The sequence below is a fragment of the Lutjanus erythropterus genome, chromosome 6 (assembly GCF_056507025.1).
Source record: "Lutjanus erythropterus isolate fLutEry1 chromosome 6, fLutEry1.hap2, whole genome shotgun sequence".
NCBI lineage: Eukaryota > Metazoa > Chordata > Actinopteri > Lutjaniformes > Lutjanidae > Lutjanus > Lutjanus erythropterus.
This window is the reverse complement of record NC_139322.1, coordinates 12,909,486-12,928,154: the sequence shown is the minus strand read 5'-3', so window position 1 is coordinate 12,928,154 and position 18,669 is coordinate 12,909,486. Positions and strand designations below refer to the sequence as shown.

The following is an 18,669-nucleotide window of genomic DNA, read 5'->3' as shown; positions in this document are numbered from 1 at the left end:
GTTTGCCTACATGTATATTTGACCATGTTGGCCAGAGTATAAGACAGCTGCCCCTTACTGGAAAAAGTTTTGTTTTTTTTGTTTTTTTTAAAGAAGCCAGTACAGTCCTCATCCTTGAAGCCATTTCTGTTAAAATGAAACATGAACTACTTCCATTAAAAAAAAACATACATTGTACTTCAAAGTTTATTGGAAAAGGCTTGAACACAAAACTTATTGTGCTCTTTAAATAATTTTGAGTTGGTTGAATAATAAGTATACATTCCAGTTTGAGTTGTGTTAAGTGACCTGAGACAGCCTGTTAAGTAAACTTAAGATATTAAGTTTAAACAACAACTGTTGGTTTTAACTCTGACACAGTGCATGCTGGGAAGTGTGCTAATATGTGCTTTGGCTCATTTTTACTAAATTATGTGTACAAGAAAATAATAAGTTGGTAGAAATAGGAAATTGCAAAGCAGAACATTTGCATTCAGCATAACACGACAGTTCCTCTTGTAATAATGTGTTTCATTTATATTAAGTGAATACAAATAATTTACAAATAATTTTTCCAACCATTTTTAGTTGATGAACTGTCAAAATACATACTAACTGCACAATTTATGTGTTGGTGATCAGTCATGAGTGAATTAGGTTATATGAGCTTTATAGATTTTAGGAAAATTAACTCAATAGTCAAAACATTGTAATTTAAAATAAAACAAAAAAAAATGTCAGTCCCACAATGGATGAGTGTTTTGTCAAGTAAACAACTTTTTCATATAATTTTGATAGTCCTGAACAGTTGTGTGAACACTAAAAATTTTAAGTCATAGATGAATTGAGGTTTACAAGTATATTTTGAAGTGCAGCTTATTTTTACTATGAGTATTGGAAGCAGGTACAGTGATTGTACAATGTCTGACAAAGATTTCTGTTGGATCAAAACTTTGCTAGTGTCATCTAGCAAAAGCATCTTTCAAACTAGTGCAGTGCTGGACAGTATTTTCACCCAGGTATTAATACAGATTTAGTGTGCTGATGACTATTTGCAGCAGGGTGATTTATATCGGATCAAGTCAAAATTGACTCATGTTTATGACGTGACAGTGCGGCTCATTGATGTGTGTTTAATAGTTTTTGGACAACAATGGATCTCAGTGGCACAGAGGACAGATAATACTTGTTAGAGGATCAGTTCATTGTTGTTTTTTTGTGTTTTCATGGGATTTATTGACAGTGAGAAAAACAAAAAATACCACTTAAACTTTTGCCTAAAACTAAACTTGTTCTTAGTTCTGACCTTAGCTTAAATCATTATCTCTGGACTAGCCCCTTGATCGGAATTGTTATCAAATGATTGACACTCACACACACACACACACACACACACACACACACACACACACACACACACACACACACACACACACATACATTGACCGTAGCATTGTGAATGACACAATCTGCATTTTGTTTCTTTTTTCCAGGAGCGTCTGTTGCTTTCAGTGTTGCCAAGGCACGTTGCCATGGAGATGAAGGCTGACATCAATGCCAAGAAGGAAGACATGATGTTCCATAAGATCTATATCCAGAAACATGACAATGTCAGGTCAGCCGGGACTCTTGGCCTCACTGCTTTATTTCATTAGTTAAAATTTCACTTTCACTTCACCAGCCTCGTTTTCTGTGTATTGGATTTAATTTTATAAAATATTATCTGTAGTACGTGATGTGATCAGCCATAGTGTGTCATGTCATGTCATCCTCAAGACATACAAAGACATGTTATGATGTGTGGATTTGTCCCAGAAAATTAAGCACTAAACAAACATTTTCCCCTAATTCTTCCTGAGAGTGATTCACACACATTCGTGCAAACACACACACGCTCTCACATGCACTCACACACATACGAGCACGCTCACAGAGTCAGAAGAGGGTAGAGTGGTTTGGCAGAGTGGAGGCTAATTAACACTAGTGAGGGAATACTTAATCACCAGCAGCCAAGATAAGATAATCCCCAAAGATGGAGAGCTTCAGCACACATTCAATTACAGCACTGAGCAAACACACTGCACACAGTCCCTCTCTCCCACCTCACACACACACACACACACACACGTTACACACATTACACTGGCACAGACCTCCTTCAGAAGACTTTAAGGTCAAACTTCCTGCCTCTCTCAAGGTCGGCAGCCCTGATAGTAACATGCAGCAACACAGTGCTGCTGCTAATAGCTGCTAATGCTAAAACTTCAACTCTAAACCTGCATGAATGCTTGATCATAGTCGAGGAAAAGAAAACTAAAAAAGGAGGAGGACTCATTATGTTACTTGTGTAGCACATGAATGGGCAGACCACTCCATCTGTCCCCTCTCAGTTATCAGTCTGGGTAATGGTGGCACTGGTATTTTAATGTGTTGTTTAAAGTAAGTTATGCTAGATTTATAACAGACTGTAGTTTAATATGTAATTGAGGTTAGTAACAGAATAATAGGGCTGCAACTAACGATTATTTTTATGTCAATTATTGGCAGTTATTTTCTCGATTAATCAATTAGTTGCTTGGTCTATAACATTTCAGAAAATGGTGAAAAATGGCAATCAGTGTTTTCCAAAGCCAGAATTGACATCCTAAAATGTCTTGTTTCATCCAAAATCCAAAGATATTCAATTTACTGTCATAGAGGACTAATGAAACCAGAAAAAAAATACTCAAACTGATTGTCAAAATAGTTGGCGACTAATTTAATAATTGAATCATAATCGATTAATTGATTAATCATTGCAGCTTTACAGACTAATATTGGTAAGGTAGATAAACTATGATAATACTCTGACTCAGGGGGCTGAGACTGTGGGCCCACCTCCCACACTGAAAACGTGCCCGAACTAAATCAGTGTTTAGCCAGATAGCTAACAGACCTCCCTAAAAACTTGACATTTCACTCCGATGGTTATGATTTTGTTGGATACAGCGGTGCATGCTTTGGTGAGCTCTGTAATCATCTCAGCCCGTGCTCTGAGTACATACATGCAGTATGAGATCACTTTATTCAATGCATGTTAAGTATGAAGGCATACCAAATATGCTATTCATGTTTTCTTATAATTTGTATATTTGGTCTCATACCTACGCACATGGAACTTGATAGCCTACCTTTTGTTGTTGAACATATTGTAGTCCATCTAAATGTCAATATATTTTAGCACTATGTAGTTTACAGTATAGCATTATGATGTTCAATGTTTAATGCTCGGTTTGAGGCAAAGATTAGGTTAATAAACTTTTTAGGTTATTGTTTTGTTTATCCAAAAAGTGACGCAACAACTCAATGCGAACCAATGAGAGCACACGTCAGGCACACGAAATCTTTGTGATGTAGGACGTAAGGCGCTGCCCCGGGATGTTTAGGGAGTCCTGTTAGTGACCGTTTTTGTTTTCTGAAGACAAAAGTTTTCTAAGTTTCTGATAGCCATGAAATGTTTTATAACTAAACATTAGTTTACAACAATGCACAATTAATACTCAGAAGAGATTTGTAAATGTTTCATTTGAATGTGATATTTCCATAACAATATTATTATCCCTGTCTATCATGCTAAAGCAGCCTCCAGATAGAAATAAAAGGAAAACAGAAGAACAGATTTATTTTAGTTTACATTGTTTATTTATGTATTCTAAACTCAATAATTTTAAGGGACACTTCATTTGCAACTTTTTTTAAAAAAAATCTGCAGTGGTGAGCATTTTCATTTAACTTGCCATGAGCCCTGTAAAGTTTGCCTATTATTGGATACCATTAGGAGACCAGCAGCAAATAAACAAATGCACGCATTTGGAAAAGAATCAGTGAGTCATGCTATTCTTTCATCTGGTACAGGCATTTCTTCATCAAAGATCATACGACATAGATATTTTGGGTTTTAGTGTGCTTCATCATGCGTCTCCCATAAGCTTCAAAAGAACTGGCACCAAGCAGAGCATCAGAATGTTGGTTTATGATGTAATCTTCTTTTTTTGTTTCCTTGATTGAGGTTTAATTGTGTTTTTCTTTGTTTCTCCCCGTTTCACGCTGTCTTTCCACCTCTTGATCTCGTCCTCAGTATTCTGTTTGCAGACATCGAGGGTTTCACCAGCCTGGCCTCTCAGTGCACAGCTCAGGAGCTGGTCATGACACTCAATGAACTCTTTGCCCGTTTCGACAAGCTGGCATCGGTAAGGACATACACACATATGCATACACACAGTGTCCTTTCTCCTGTGTCTGTGTCATCACATGTCATGTTGTGATTTCTTAAAGGAATAGTTTGACATTTTGGGAAATACCAGATTCAGATTGTTTCCAGATTCAGAGGAGCTGTTTTGCCCCACTTTCAGTCTTTACAGTCAGTCATCTCCTGGCTGCAGTGAAGGGTGTTCAGATGAGAGTGGCTGAAATTTTGAACAGGGCACTTAGGGATGGGTGTGAAAATGTATAAAATTATTTAGAGTAACAGCAGACTATAACTCTGATAATTTGCTATTAATATTATAATGATCAGATACAGATTCTGAGGATGATATGAGGCACAGTGTCCTGGCTCTGTTTACATGATGCATAAACTGTTACACACAGGTAATACGGTGTAACGATCAGTATATATTTTTATCACAAATTCCTCCTGCATAGGCAGCTCTACTCTGTGTCATCTGGTTTATAACAGGTCAAATGACATAAAAAACCAGTCAGTATCACTTCATAATGACATAATCATACTTGCCAACACCTCTTGAGACACTGGTTTTCATTGCCCTCTCCCAGTTTCCTCCTGGGGTTACAATTTTCCTTTTTGTTTCCTGATTTATGACAAATTTCCCCAATTTTTTCCCCCTTTCTGTCATCACAGACTGTTTCTGACACTGTACATCATGTAAAAGCCCTAAGACTCTAAAAGTCTACTGTTTCCACTCAGACAACAATACAGCCACACCAAATGTCATTTCCTGGCATGCATGTGATGCAGCAGAAAGCTGCTTGTGCTTCGTACTCCTCTGTGAGTGAGAGATGGACAGAGGAATGGAAAATACTGACAGAAAGAAATACTTAATCAAATTCTATACATCCTGGAAAGAAGAATTCACTTTTAAAGGGAATGTAAAATCTGCACCAACATGCAGAGGCAAAAAATGAATGAATGAATGAAAACTAATGAATATTAGCTCATGCCAGAGATTCAGTTCACATCAGAGGAACGAATTATTGTATTATATTGTTATAAAAATGCTGTTGCATTGTACATTATTTTGTTATTTTCATTCCTTAAAAGTCACCAGTATACTTGAAACAAGGTCTCTGACAGTCAAAGACCCTCAGCTTTAAGTTTTAAATCCTCCTTATTTCTGAGGTTTGAGTTTGGAAAGTATGAGCCTAATCAGTTCAATAAACAAGTGAAAACACTTCAATAATTCTGTTAAAATATTTTACCAAAACAAGCATTTTTGTAATAACCAAAAGTAGGGATCATAACCTACATACGTGATTTGATCAAAATATTTTCACTGTTTCAGAGTTAAAAAAAAAAAAACTATTGCTCTATTAATTCATTTAGACTAATTGATCATTTACTGAAAGGATTCTCTCATTTGATTTTAGAGTCTTATTTGTTCTGGTAACAAGAGCTTGTTGCATGTATCTCAGTTATGAATTGTTCATGACAAATTATCAGGGCTCCAAAATACACCATATATTCAATGCAGCATTTTTCAATGTAATATTCTAACACTGTATATTGTAATATTTTTCAATTTTGCTATGTCATCAAGTCAGGTCTCCAGCATTTTTGCCTCCTGGTTTTCCAAACAGCCCCTGTTTTAGCTTGCTCTTATTATGTATTACTGTAACAGCTAATTTTCAGGACAAATAGGACAGGATTCAAGATTTGGGACAACTGCTGGTGATTTGTGACTGTCCGGATTTTTTCAGGATGTCTTGTCACCCCACTGCTGTGTCATTCTTCACAGAAAGATATGACAGTGGTTTCAGTCTTCTCATCGAACTCTCAGCAAGAAAATTAATAAGCATATTTCCGAGTCCGTTATTGTTTTTTTTCTCTAAGACACGTTTTGGAGACTTCGGAAAACTCATTTTTAAATTTTCATCTCATGTCTTTTCATCCCTTTTCCCAGGAGAACCACTGTCTACGTATTAAAATTTTGGGTGATTGTTATTACTGTGTGTCTGGGCTTCCTGAGCCCCGGGCTGACCACGCCCACTGCTGTGTGGAGATGGGAGTGGACATGATCGAGGCCATCTCGTGAGTAGAAACAGTGTTTGCATATGTGTGGTGTTTGTTTTGGACTTAGTTTGTTTGATGTAAAGTTTTGTCCTCCTCCTGCTGTGGAGGAGATGCTGATCTCCTGGTCTGTGTGCCTACAGGCTGGTGCGGGAGGTGACGGGGGTCAACGTTAACATGCGTGTTGGCATTCACAGTGGGCGTGTGCACTGTGGTGTGCTGGGACTGAGGAAGTGGCAGTTTGACGTGTGGTCAAACGACGTCACACTAGCCAATCACATGGAGGCGGGAGGCAAAGCAGGGTGAGGCACACACACAGTTTGCAAATAAGTAAACAATACCAACCCAAGGTTAATTACTAGTGGTCAACAGAATTTGCATCTTTTCTAAGACGATTTAAAGGGATGGAAGGACAGTAGGGGAGTGTAGAGAAAGAAGGGACAGCAGATACCAGTCGACACTGTCCCTTTAAGATTCTTTAGAACAATAAAGTGAAGGATATTCACTTAAAATACTGCATAGCTTTTATTTGTATAACTAATCCATCAGTAAATATAAAGTAATGTAAAGATGCTTCAATTGCACCAATTTTGATGTTCTATCAATTCTATTATATTTTGTTATGATACATGTATTTAATTTCTTAAAATGGTTCTGACCTGTTATGTTATGCAATAGTTCTGGAGCTGCTGCATATGTATGTCCGACATTCCCAAGTTCTGCATGTATCCAAAAAGTTAAGAAACTCCTTGTGTTTTTGTCTGTTTGTAGGCGTATCCACATCACTAAGGCCACCTTGCAGTATCTTAACGGAGACTATGAGGTGGAGCCAGGTTTTGGAGGTGAGAGGAATGCATATCTGAAGGAGAACAGCATTGAGACCTTCCTGGTCCTCGGCTGCAGCCAGAAACGGGTCAGTGCGCCAAAACACAGATGGCTCAGTAACTATATAATTGGTTTGTTATACCATTTAGAAAAATGTATTCTTCAAGAAAATTTAAATATTTAACATTTTGTTCTACACTGAAAATATGCGCTTCAGTTTTTTTCATTAATACTTATCTGATGTACATTTATAACATGAATTTTTGAATGGAGAACAGTCAATTGGTTGCAATTTACAACCCCATCTTTAAACACCAGAGAAGTGTGAAAGCAAAGATCGCTCACTCTGGAGCTACTTCTGCACACTGACAAAAAAAAGAAATGAAATGCTTGACTTGAACAATCCCATTGGACTGATGCATTGAATTTTCGTATTTCAGGAGACAGCCCTAATATTCACAGAATTTGGTTTGATATTCTCATGTTTTCCATTTAGATGTTGCAAAACAGTTTCCTGAATAACATTAGAAATTTGCTACATTTAATTGATTTAAAATATCATTCAAAGTTGTCCAATGGAGGCTAAAAGGACCTTATAAGTGGCCCAAACTAACTGACAGATAACTGAGTAACTAAATGGGGTCGTGAGGCTTTAAGTAGGTAGTTGTGAAGTGCAGTTTAACGGTAACTAGTGCAATTGTAACTGTGAAGGAAGCAGAACTGTAGCGGCATTATATTAACAGATGAGAGTGGACAGATTTGTGAATGAAGTAATCTTCTAGATCCTGAACTGACTGTATGCTTCCTCGTGGGCGTAATAAAGGACCTCTTCCAGTGTATTTAGTCACTGTCATTCACTGTGTTGTGTTGTATGAGAACAGTTGGTCAAGCTTTCATGTTCTTCCCTCTGAGCAGAAGGAGGAGAAGGCGATGATGGCGAAGATGCAGCGGACGAGAGCCAACTCTAATGAGGGGTTGATGCCACGCTGGGTCCCCGACAGAACCTTCTCCAGGACCAAAGACTCCAAAGTCTTCAGACAAATGGTGAGACTCGACATCAACACACTCTTCATTGCAGTCTGCAGCTTCTTTGTGAGACTCATATTTCTCTTTCTTCTTCAGGGGATCGATGAGACCTCCAGTAAAGACAAGTGAGTACTGACTGTTGATGTGTCGACACGTGACAACTGCTGCATTACTTGACTGGATTTCATGAACCCCTTTATCTTTTTGCAGCCGGGGTGTTCAGGAGGCCATGAACCCGGAGGACGAGGTGGATGAATTTCTGGGGCGAGCCATTGATGCTCGCAGCATCGACCAGCTCAGAAAGGACCACGTTAAGAAGTTCCTGCTCACCTTTCAGACCTCCAGCCTCGAGAAAAAGGTTCAAACTGAGACCTCTACTTATTGTCTGTGCTACTTAAATGTAATTCATGTTTGCGGAAGAAGGATTCTGCTCATAGTTGACACTCTTCTTCTGCACTCCTGTTACAGTATTCCAAGAAGGTGGACGATCGTTTTGGAGGCTACGTTGCCTGCACTCTACTAGTATTCTGCTTCATATCATTCATACAGATTGTTGTCTTTCCACAGTGAGTACTTCACACATACTGTACATCCTCTGATATGTGCTGTTTGAGGTTGCCTTAACCTGTTGCCTGGTTCATTTGGTCTGAACTGAGTCGAGTATGGTTGGCCCGTTTAGTCGCGATATACCAGTATTAATGATAACTGCAAAATTTTTAAAATGAAACAGTGATATCATGTTAATAATTCTGATATGACATTATAGTGTAAATAATTCAATACCTCTTAAATGTTCTGTATGCTCTTAAATCATTTCTATTCCTAAACGGTCACGCTTTGTCTACGTAGTCTATTTGCCAAAAAGGAGACGAAACACACAGTGAACAAAGTTAAAGACAAGTTTGACTAATAGCATTGTTTGTTTGTTGTTGTTGTTTTTTTGGTTTTTTTTTTTAATTTCCATAGATATCACAATAATATCATTATCATGAATTCTTCTGGTCATGATAATCGTGTTGAGCCCTAGTTCACACTGACAATGTTGGTGATTGTCGTCCCATTTAGGTAATTCAGATTCTCAGGACTGACTGCGAGCCACACTGCATTTTTTGCACCTTGTGTGTTTAATTATTGTCTAAGTCCTACCAGCTGTTTTAACTCTCTTTCACTTTTTGATGGATTAACAGAAGTTTAGCTTTTGTATTCATGTTAAAAGCATATATCTGCTCTAACGAAGCCCTGTAGTTTGTCTGCTTTGCATTCACTTCAGATGCCCTGATCACATTTTTGTCTGCTTTGTAGTGTACTTTTTAAACAGATACTTTGCTCTAGTTATTTATTATAGTTATTTGTTATATGATTTTTTAAAACAGGAGTGTCATCAACATTAACAAATCTAGATAGAGTGTTTTAGATTCATTTTGTGTTCACATGAAGGGATGAATCCAGTTGAAACAAACCAAAAAGCTCCTTTTCAGGTGGTGTTGGTCCAGCTGTTTGATAGCCTCCACACCAGCCCAAATGAACCAAACCAAACAGGTTAGATGTTAAAGCACCACCATCTAAATGTAAATTTGTATTATTCCTTGCAGCACCCCGGTAATGCTGGGAATCTACATCAGTATCTTCATCATCCTCGCCAACATCCTTTTCATCTGTGCCATATATTCGTGCATCAAGGTACAGTAGCACACAAACACAAATTTTGCTGATATGTCCTTAAAATCACTGCCTCTTAGTTGTGTAAATCATTTATTTTTTCTCTTGTAGCTCTTTCCAGCTGCGATGCAGACTGTTTCAAAAAAGATTGTCCAGTCTCGCACCAACAGCACGCTGGTTGGAGTATTCACCATTATCCTCGTCTTCATCTCTGCCTTTGTTAATATGGTAAGTGCTAGCATATTCATACAGGATGCCAATCAAACATGTTGAAAATCGTGCTGAATACATGATCATGTGTGTGTTTGGCTTCACTGCAGTTTGCCTGTGACACCAAGAGCTTGGCGCAATGTGTTGCCGAGAAGCTAAACACCTCTGCATCCCTGGTGACGCCCTGTCTGATCCACAGCTTGAATGTGTCTGTTGAAGGGGGTCTAGAGATCTGTCCTAGCCAAGGCCCCTCCTGCCCCTTTCCTGAGGTGAGTTCATTGTATGTCACCACTTCACTGTTTGTGTTGGTCGAGCCATTTCAAACAGAAAATGTCACATTTGCATTTGTGTTTCTGTGAGAGATCTATTGTTGATAACACCTCTCCTGCTTGTGTTCCAGTATTTCAGCTACAGTGTGCTGCTGACGCTGCTGGCCTGCTCGGTGTTCCTGCAGATCAGCAGCATAGGGAAGCTGGCCCTCATGCTGCTCATCCAGCTCACCTTCCTGCTGCTGGTGGAGTGGCCACAAGTAGCACTATTTGACAACGCAGACCTCTTTGTCACCTCCAATGCCATGTAAGTGCCACAGGCAGCTAATGCAGAGAGGAGGTACAGGATAATGTAGTATGTGTGAAACTGGGCAGCTTTCATTCATGTTGTAAATGTATTGAACCTTGATTTTGATTTAATTTGATTGTCAGAATATTTTTCTTTTCATAAACTTGTGCTGCTTTTTCCTCAACTGATGCAGTGACACGTCACTAAACTTCTGAATTTCACTGTTGTTGTTTTTTTTGTCTGCCACTTATGTGATCTATAATCTGTAATCTATAAATACTGAGTCATCGGTACCTGACAGTAGAAATATCGAATGTATTGTGTCATCATGTAACAGTAATCCCTGACCAGGGAGGGAAACTGACCAGCCAAATGCTGGTAAAATGTGAAATTGGCTGCTAGATTTCAGGCATAAAATAATGATTTATGTTGGTGGCTGGTAGATGTTCACATTTTAAAATGTTAATTTCCCACCCTGGACCTGACGAATCAAAACAGCATTTAACCAAACAACAAAACAAATACTACAATCATATATTAAGATCAGCACTTTTTGAAGAGAGAGCAAAAATATTCCTGTAGCACCAGCTATCAGTAGGTATCAAGAGTGTCAAAAGTTGGCATCCAATGCTTGGTCAGTGTTTTTACTTATTCATCAGACAACATTTACTGAACTAAATCAGGAAACTTTTCCAACTTGAGAATTTATTTTATCAAGGCACAGTCATTATATTAGCCCAAATACATTGAGCAGTAAAAAGTGTTTCTATTCTCAACATTTCACCTTTATTCTCCAAGTGAAAAATTAAAAAAAATCTTCCATACTATACTAAGGTATAAAAAAAGTATTTGTCTGGTTTTGAAACTGTGGCATCTTATTGGAACCAGTATCAAACATTTTGAAATACTGAGCTCTACTTTAATTTTGTCCCTATGTGTGCTAATAATATAAGCATATATGTCTTTGAATATACAATTTCATGTTATATGTCAAAGTTTTTCATTATTTTTTTTTCCTTTTTAGTGATTTAAATGAAACTAGTGCTCAATGGTAAGAAATTGTATTTTAACTTCAATAGAAACACTTTTAATACATGAGTATTAATTATTTGCTGTATTTGTGCTGATGAGAATTATTTTTATATGTTTGTACTTTTAGGTCCAGTTTCAATGAAACTACAAACCAGTGGTAAGATTCCATTTAGTGTTACTCCGGATGTCTTTTTTGTCTTTTTTATTTTATAATTTCAAAGCTTTTATCCCCTGGTTCATCTGCCTATTAATGTGTCCATGCATCCATCACTTTTCAGCCCATTTGTTGTGACCAAAGTGTCCCTGAGGGTCATGACTCCAGTGATCCTCACAGTCTTTGTCCTGGCACTGTACCTGCACGCACAGCAGGTTGAATCTACTGCACGCCTCGACTTCCTGTGGAAACTACAGGTACATACAGCCCTTGTCCACCAGAGGGCGCCATTTGACCATCTTGACTACAAACAGAATCTCTTCACATTTTTACAAAAGCCTCAGAGTTTTCCATCAATAAACACAATAATATCTGCAGTGTACATCTCAACTCTTCCAAACATTATGTTACAGCATTCATAAGATCTAATAAATATCTAATAAAGAGCCTTCACTCGCAGGCCACAGAGGAGAAGGAGGAGATGGAGGAACTGCAAGCCTACAATCGTCGCCTCCTCCATAATATTCTGCCTAAGGACGTAGCTGCTCACTTCTTGGCGCGTGAGCGGCGTAACGACGAGCTATACTACCAGTCCTGTGAGTGTGTGGCTGTCATGTTCGCCTCCATCAGCAATTTCTCTGAGTTCTACGTGGAGCTGGAGGCCAACAACGAGGGAGTGGAGTGTCTCCGGCTGCTCAACGAGATCATCGCTGACTTTGATGAGGTAAAGTTTGTAAACCGCCATAGTCCAAGTTTTACATTCACTCACAGCTCATTTTAAAAAGAAAAATTAAATGTGATCACTGTCTGTTCACTATCTCAGATCATCAGTGAAGAGAAGTACAGGCAGCTAGAGAAGATCAAGACCATTGGCTCCACCTACATGGCGGCTTCTGGTCTCAATGACTCCACCTATGACAAGGAGGGCCGTTCACACATTACTGCACTGGCCGACTACGCCATGAGACTGAGGGAGCAGATGAAATACATCAACGAGCATTCCTTCAACAACTTCCAGATGAAGATAGGTAAAAAGAAAAAAAAATGCCATTTTTCCAGCACGAGATTCAAATATTTGAAAAACACAGAAATGTGTATTGTTTGTTAGATGAGTAGCAGCAGTTCTGTTGATGCAGTGCATGTTTTTGTCTTTAATTCTCAGGTCTGAACATTGGACCAGTGGTAGCTGGGGTTATTGGTGCACGGAAGCCTCAATACGACATCTGGGGGAACACAGTTAATGTGGCCAGTCGCATGGACAGCACAGGTGTACCTGACCGCATACAGGTAGGCTTCATGTCATCGAAATTCAATCCAAACAGGTTTTCAAAGAGAAACACCATATAACAGCCCTGCCAAAAGTTTTACCTTTACAGTTTTTACAATATTTTTATTATTATTATCATCATCAGAAATCTCAGAGTTCAGTTATATATTTCTAGCCACTATTTGCCCAGGACTAGTATTACCAGGGGACTTCTAGTAATTTGTAATAATTGTGGAGGTCGTCTTTGATCATAATCCTGTGCAAATCTGCTACGCCTATAATTTGTAAATACCACTGCAAATCACCTACAATATTTCATCAGACACAGAGGTCCTGTGATCATTTTGGTCCCATGCTAATCAATATCTCAGTGATTTGGGGTCATACTTTTTTAACATCTCTACCTGTTGTCAGACAGCTGAACAAGAATAATATTTCATCAGGGCTCTTAATATGTTGATCAGCATTCAACAGCTGTACTGTGAGATCGGCTGTACTGAAGTTTAAAGTGAGTGATGGTGACGGAGAAGGTTACCTGAAAATATTCAGTAATGTTTGTTAAGCTTGCAGAAAGACAAGTAAAACAACTGTAAACTATATTATGAATGTAGCTGCTGAAGTACAGACGCTCCACTTCTGAAATATTGATGTTAGGCAGAGCCTTGACATCATATCTGTAAAATACAAACTTTTCTTATTCTGTACAAATTTCTTAATCACAAGATGTTCCTTGGTAGTACTAGTAGTACTAGTCCTGGGCTTATGATCTCAGTGCTCAACATATAATTTAATTAACACCTATGACAGTGTCAAAAAAACAGAACATTGCAGGCATTATAAGTGTAGAATTTATGGCAAGTATTGGATCGCAGTAGACTTTTTGTACCTAAGTGGCCACCGTAGGCCAGTGTATAAGGACTCCACTGTAGATCGTGCTCCTATTCTAAAGCAGTAACCTTTCTTGGCCCCTTGGGGGCAGCACAACAAGTGGTAAATACAACATTGACATTGTCACCTTGTAAGGCTGATATGACAAGCATGTTAACATACAGTTCTTTATTTACACAGCCAGAAGATATGGAGGCAGCTTTGTATTCATTTAGAGTCCTGTTTGTGGCCATTTTCACTCCCCTAGCTGTGTGTCAGTCTCTACAAACTCCTGAGGGAACTGTCTGGCTGTTTAGTTGCTAAATGCTCCACAATGTTCACCAGCTGTCTGCTAACTGCATCTGTCTGCTGTTTGTTACTGAGCACGAAGTTTACTGTTAGTTAATCAGGGAGTTTTTGCTTAAAACAGCTACCTGCTGAGCAGTGAGAACGAACCAAAACAGAAAGGCTGAGGGTCCGAAAACCAAAACATAATAAGTGAAATAAATATCGATTAGAGCTGCTTTAAATGCACATTTTTTGGGTTATTATTTTGCATTGTGACCTTTTATTGTATCTGCTAAATATTTATCTAGCTTCATATAAATCTGCCCTGTTCCATTCTGCTCTCAGGTGACTACAGACCTCTACCAGGTGCTTGCAAGCAAAGGGTACGTGCTGGAGTGTCGCGGGGTGGTTAAGGTCAAAGGTAAAGGGGAAATGACAACCTACTTCCTGAACGATGGACCGCCCAACAGTTAGCAGCCATGGCAGCAGCAGCAGATGAAGGGACGATCCCCACTGCAAGGACACAGCACCACTGAGCGAGGACTCACAGTGCGAGCAAATGGCTAAAAACTAAGAGACGCCATCACTTGAATCCCAAGCAAAGAGGAAACAAACTTTAAAGACTTCAAAAAGGAAAGTGTTCTTGATGAGAGGAAAATGTTCTCGTTTGACAGCCATTTTGGCCCACGTACATGTTGAAGGACAAGTGTTTTTCTCATGTCTAGCCTCTCTCTCAGGCTTCTTGAAAGATGCAAAGTCTGTTTATTTAAAAACAACGCCTTTTAGCCTGTGTCAAAAGAAGATTAACGCTGTACATAAGGCTACTTTTTATTTTACTTTGTATTTTGTTTTGTTTTTTGTTTTATTTTCCGGTAATTTTTATTTCACATGAATTATGAACAGGTACTCATATTTTGTTTTCTGGATTAATTATTTATTTTGATCTCAATGTTTTTGTGCAAAAGGTCCTTTATGAAAAAGTGTGAATACATACGTGCACAAATATCCAGTTTATTACACGTTTATAAGTGTGTATGTACATGCATATTTGTGTGTGTATGAATATATGTATAAACTGAGGAGGAATATATTGACCAAAGACTAAAGTATTTACTAAAAGCAAGGCAAGACATGTTTGATATGTTCTCGCTAAAGTCAGCAATGATCACCACCTCTGTGTTTTTTAGGCAGGAGGCCTGAACCCTCTGTCGTTTTTTTTTTTTTTTTGCCCAACTGCTGGCAGCAAAGGCTGCTTCATTGTTTTCATAAAATATGTAAAATTAATTTATTTTATCTGTCATTCAGGCAGCAACGAGCCGATCACTTTAACTCTAAATTATGATGTTGCCCTCAACCTCGAAACGAAATCACTAAAGACGACTAAAGGATGTTATTAGAAGGTGATATCTATATTTTTATCTTCGCTCTCTGAGGAGTAGAAGTAGCTCCAGCTGGGATCATCCTCATTTTCATGTCAGATTGGTTCCTCAGAGCTTGAGCAGCCAGTGTGCAGCTGGTTTAACAGTATGTTTTCATCAACTGCTCCTTCCCTTTCAGAGAAGTATTTTTTGGTGCAAATGGAAAATGAAGGAACGTAGATGAGCTTAGTTGTTCCAGAGCCATCAGGGGGAAAAAAAAACCTTGGATTTCAACGCAGTGGTACCACACAGCCTGATTCTTCTATGAAGAAGAAATAGATGAAGGATAAAGAAATATATATTGATTTTGACTGAATACTGTGCTTTGTAATCCTGAAGGGGCATAACTATTTTCACTGTGAGGTTTTTATGATACAACAAAACTGCTTTCTTGCCAAACATAACCGCTTTGAAGCATGTCTGATTGTGGTATCTTGTTTTTCATTTTTGTTTGTTTTAACGTAGGGTATTTTGTATCACTTCTGTATCCATCATTTGTATATTCTTAATGTTGTTATTATTATTATGATGATTCTGATTAATTATTATGCTTATTATGATGATTCCATTCCAATGAAAAGGATCAAAGACCAGCACGCTTTTCTTGTAAAATGCCAGTTGTTAAAGCTCAAGCTCCTGGTACCAACTGATCAACTGCAGCCAGTGAATTCTGCTGTTCAATCCTAATGTACAAAACAGTATTTCAGCTGGCGATAGTAGGTATGATCACGTATAGTCAGTAATAACCATTAGCTGCCTTTGCAGCAGAGCCCGAGTGGTGTATGCTCACATTAGCATATAGCAGTAAACACACATACAGGTGATTCACTGTGCTTTTTTTTATTTATGCCACTATTGCAGTATTGTAAGTCTCGGCCAGGCTTTAAGGTGACCTCTCCCTACCACACATTAAAGGAATTGTTTGGATGTTTTAAACTGGGGTTGTATGGGGTACTAAGTGATAGTCAGTGTATTAACTGCAGTAGACGGCAGTCAACATGCCCTAAGTTTGGAGAAACCAGTGGAGGAAGCCACGCAATGTACTGCTGGAAACAGGTTCAGTGGCAAAACCTATTATAGTCACCCAAAAAAGGCCCACCTTAAGTAAAATCAATCAGTTTAAAACAGCCTTTCTGACTGGAAACTCATTATATAAGCTAAATATTGATCTCTCCAAGGCTACCCAGCTCCAGTGGCAAAAACAGTCATTTTATCGTGAATAACACATGAGTTGCTGGTCTACATCTTCCTTTATAAGTTAGTTATTTTGTCTTATTGTGTAACTTTGGTATATTACAATGTTTGTTCGGATTCACCAAAGTCACACAATAAGACAAATAAACTAACAGATCGAGGCAGCGGTAGATGTGTTCTGCGAGGTAAAATTACTGTTTTTGACAGTGGAGTCTGGTTGCTTTGGAGAAAGTGATATTTGACTTGTATAATTTAAGAACAATTTTGAAAAAATATCTAATTACGATTATTTTGACTGATACTGCAATTGCGATATGATTTGCGGTATTAGAGGTAATTTTTACATCATTATTCCCTTTTTCATTGAAAAAAAAACATATTTTTTGTACCAAATAAAGTGTCTTATGTCAGTTGCAGGATGTCTCTGCAGCTAAACAATATTTAATTGAAAACAAATATTGCACCTCCTGTGATTTGAAAATTACAGTACGCCATTTTGTGATTTTGCTAAAATTTTGATTAATTGTTCAGCCCTACTTAAAGTGATACTGTTTTTGTTTTTTGTTTTTTTTAAGGTGACTCAAATACATTTTGCTGCTGGACCTGTCCACAGTTGTTCATTGCTTAGCGTCCTACACCAGCACACCTGCTGCTTCTCCAAACTTGGGATGTACTGACCTCCATCTATTGTAGGTAATACACTGACTGTTGATAAGTACCTTATACAATCCCACCTCAAATCATCCAAACTATCACTTTTACTTCTCCGTACTAACAAATAACACCCCTTGCAGTTACATTATGTGAAGAGGACAAGGCAGAATTAGTAGACCGACACATATATTTATTGTATTATTTCCCCCACTACTCAGCCTGTCAGCAAACAGCTGAAGTACTAATAGCTGAGTTTGATTGCCTTAAGTTAAAACAAATCCTAGCGTAACACTGAACAGGAACTGTGCCTGCTTGCCCTGTCTGGACTGCTGATGTTTGGACGGAGACTAGGGAGATGGATAAGGGCTCGTTGAGAATAATTTTTCAGTAAACATCCTTATCATCGCAGTGATCTTTGGTTTCTCCAGCTTCAATTTTTTGTAAATTGGGAGAATCAGCCCTGATTTAGCTCTTCCGCCACACTCAACTCTGGCAACCAACAGTTGATCATGTTCGTACCAAAGCCAGCTCACGCAGCCTTGTGCTATTGGTCCCTCCTGTGCAATGATATTTTGGCCTCGGGCGAAGGTGGTGGTGGGAGCACCAGAGGACAGTAATGTAACAGAGATCACCAACTAACAAGTGAACTGTGACCAATGAAGAGTGATTCATATAAGCAAAGAGTTTATAGAATGGACATAAGTTTATAAAAATGTGCATTGTATGTATTCTATTTCTATTGGCTGTCCATAGACTTGTGTTGATTGTTAACTCTTGGGATGTTTTGGGGGGAACCGGACAGGGGAGGAAGGTTGTCCCCATACTACTGAAACAGTGTTTTGCTCAGGCCTGATGAATCCTTCCGTATTTGTTTTTGTTTTATTTGTATTTTCCCTGAGTTGGAGGAGTTGAAAGGGGAGTGTTTTTGCAAAGTTCGAAGGACAAGAAGAGTTGAGGACTATGACAAAGAGAAAAATAACATTTCCCCTTGAAGAAAAAAATAAAAAAAAAATCAATGGCTGTTTTGTGTGTTCATATATTTTTACTAATATTGTTAAATGTAGATATGTATTCACTGACTGGAAACAACATCCCTGCTTTAATGTGTTTAGAGTTGCCCACACAGGCCAATATATATTCTATATTCTATATATACATATTTTCTACATGTGTAGAAAAAAAAAATCACTCTTCTCACAGAAGCAAACCTTAATAGCAACATTATAACAAATGTTAGACCAGTGTTTCCCAA

General features: G+C 38.3%; 1 protein-coding gene across 3 annotated transcripts in view; it reads left to right on the top strand.

Moving 5' to 3' along the window:
* LOC146324974 (adenylate cyclase type 6-like) overlaps positions 1-18,437 on the top strand; it is a 50,559-nt gene extending 32,122 nt beyond the window's left edge. For all 3 annotated transcript variants that reach the window (XM_084720653.1, XM_084720656.1, XM_084720654.1), the window contains exons 5-24: positions 1,473-1,594; positions 4,097-4,208; positions 6,159-6,286; positions 6,409-6,567; positions 7,037-7,178; positions 8,006-8,134; positions 8,213-8,241; positions 8,327-8,474; positions 8,585-8,682; positions 9,709-9,796; positions 9,887-10,003; positions 10,096-10,254; positions 10,386-10,561; positions 11,568-11,594; positions 11,703-11,732; positions 11,854-11,986; positions 12,190-12,453; positions 12,553-12,757; positions 12,892-13,016; positions 14,497-18,437. In XM_084720653.1, the coding sequence (XP_084576779.1) occupies positions 1,473-1,594; positions 4,097-4,208; positions 6,159-6,286; positions 6,409-6,567; positions 7,037-7,178; positions 8,006-8,134; positions 8,213-8,241; positions 8,327-8,474; positions 8,585-8,682; positions 9,709-9,796; positions 9,887-10,003; positions 10,096-10,254; positions 10,386-10,561; positions 11,568-11,594; positions 11,703-11,732; positions 11,854-11,986; positions 12,190-12,453; positions 12,553-12,757; positions 12,892-13,016; positions 14,497-14,625 (2,520 nt within the window). In that variant the 3' untranslated portion in view covers positions 14,626-18,437. The remainder of the gene's footprint in view (positions 1-1,472; positions 1,595-4,096; positions 4,209-6,158; positions 6,287-6,408; positions 6,568-7,036; positions 7,179-8,005; positions 8,135-8,212; positions 8,242-8,326; positions 8,475-8,584; positions 8,683-9,708; positions 9,797-9,886; positions 10,004-10,095; positions 10,255-10,385; positions 10,562-11,567; positions 11,595-11,702; positions 11,733-11,853; positions 11,987-12,189; positions 12,454-12,552; positions 12,758-12,891; positions 13,017-14,496) is intronic.
* Positions 18,438-18,669: the final 232 nt, after the last annotated feature.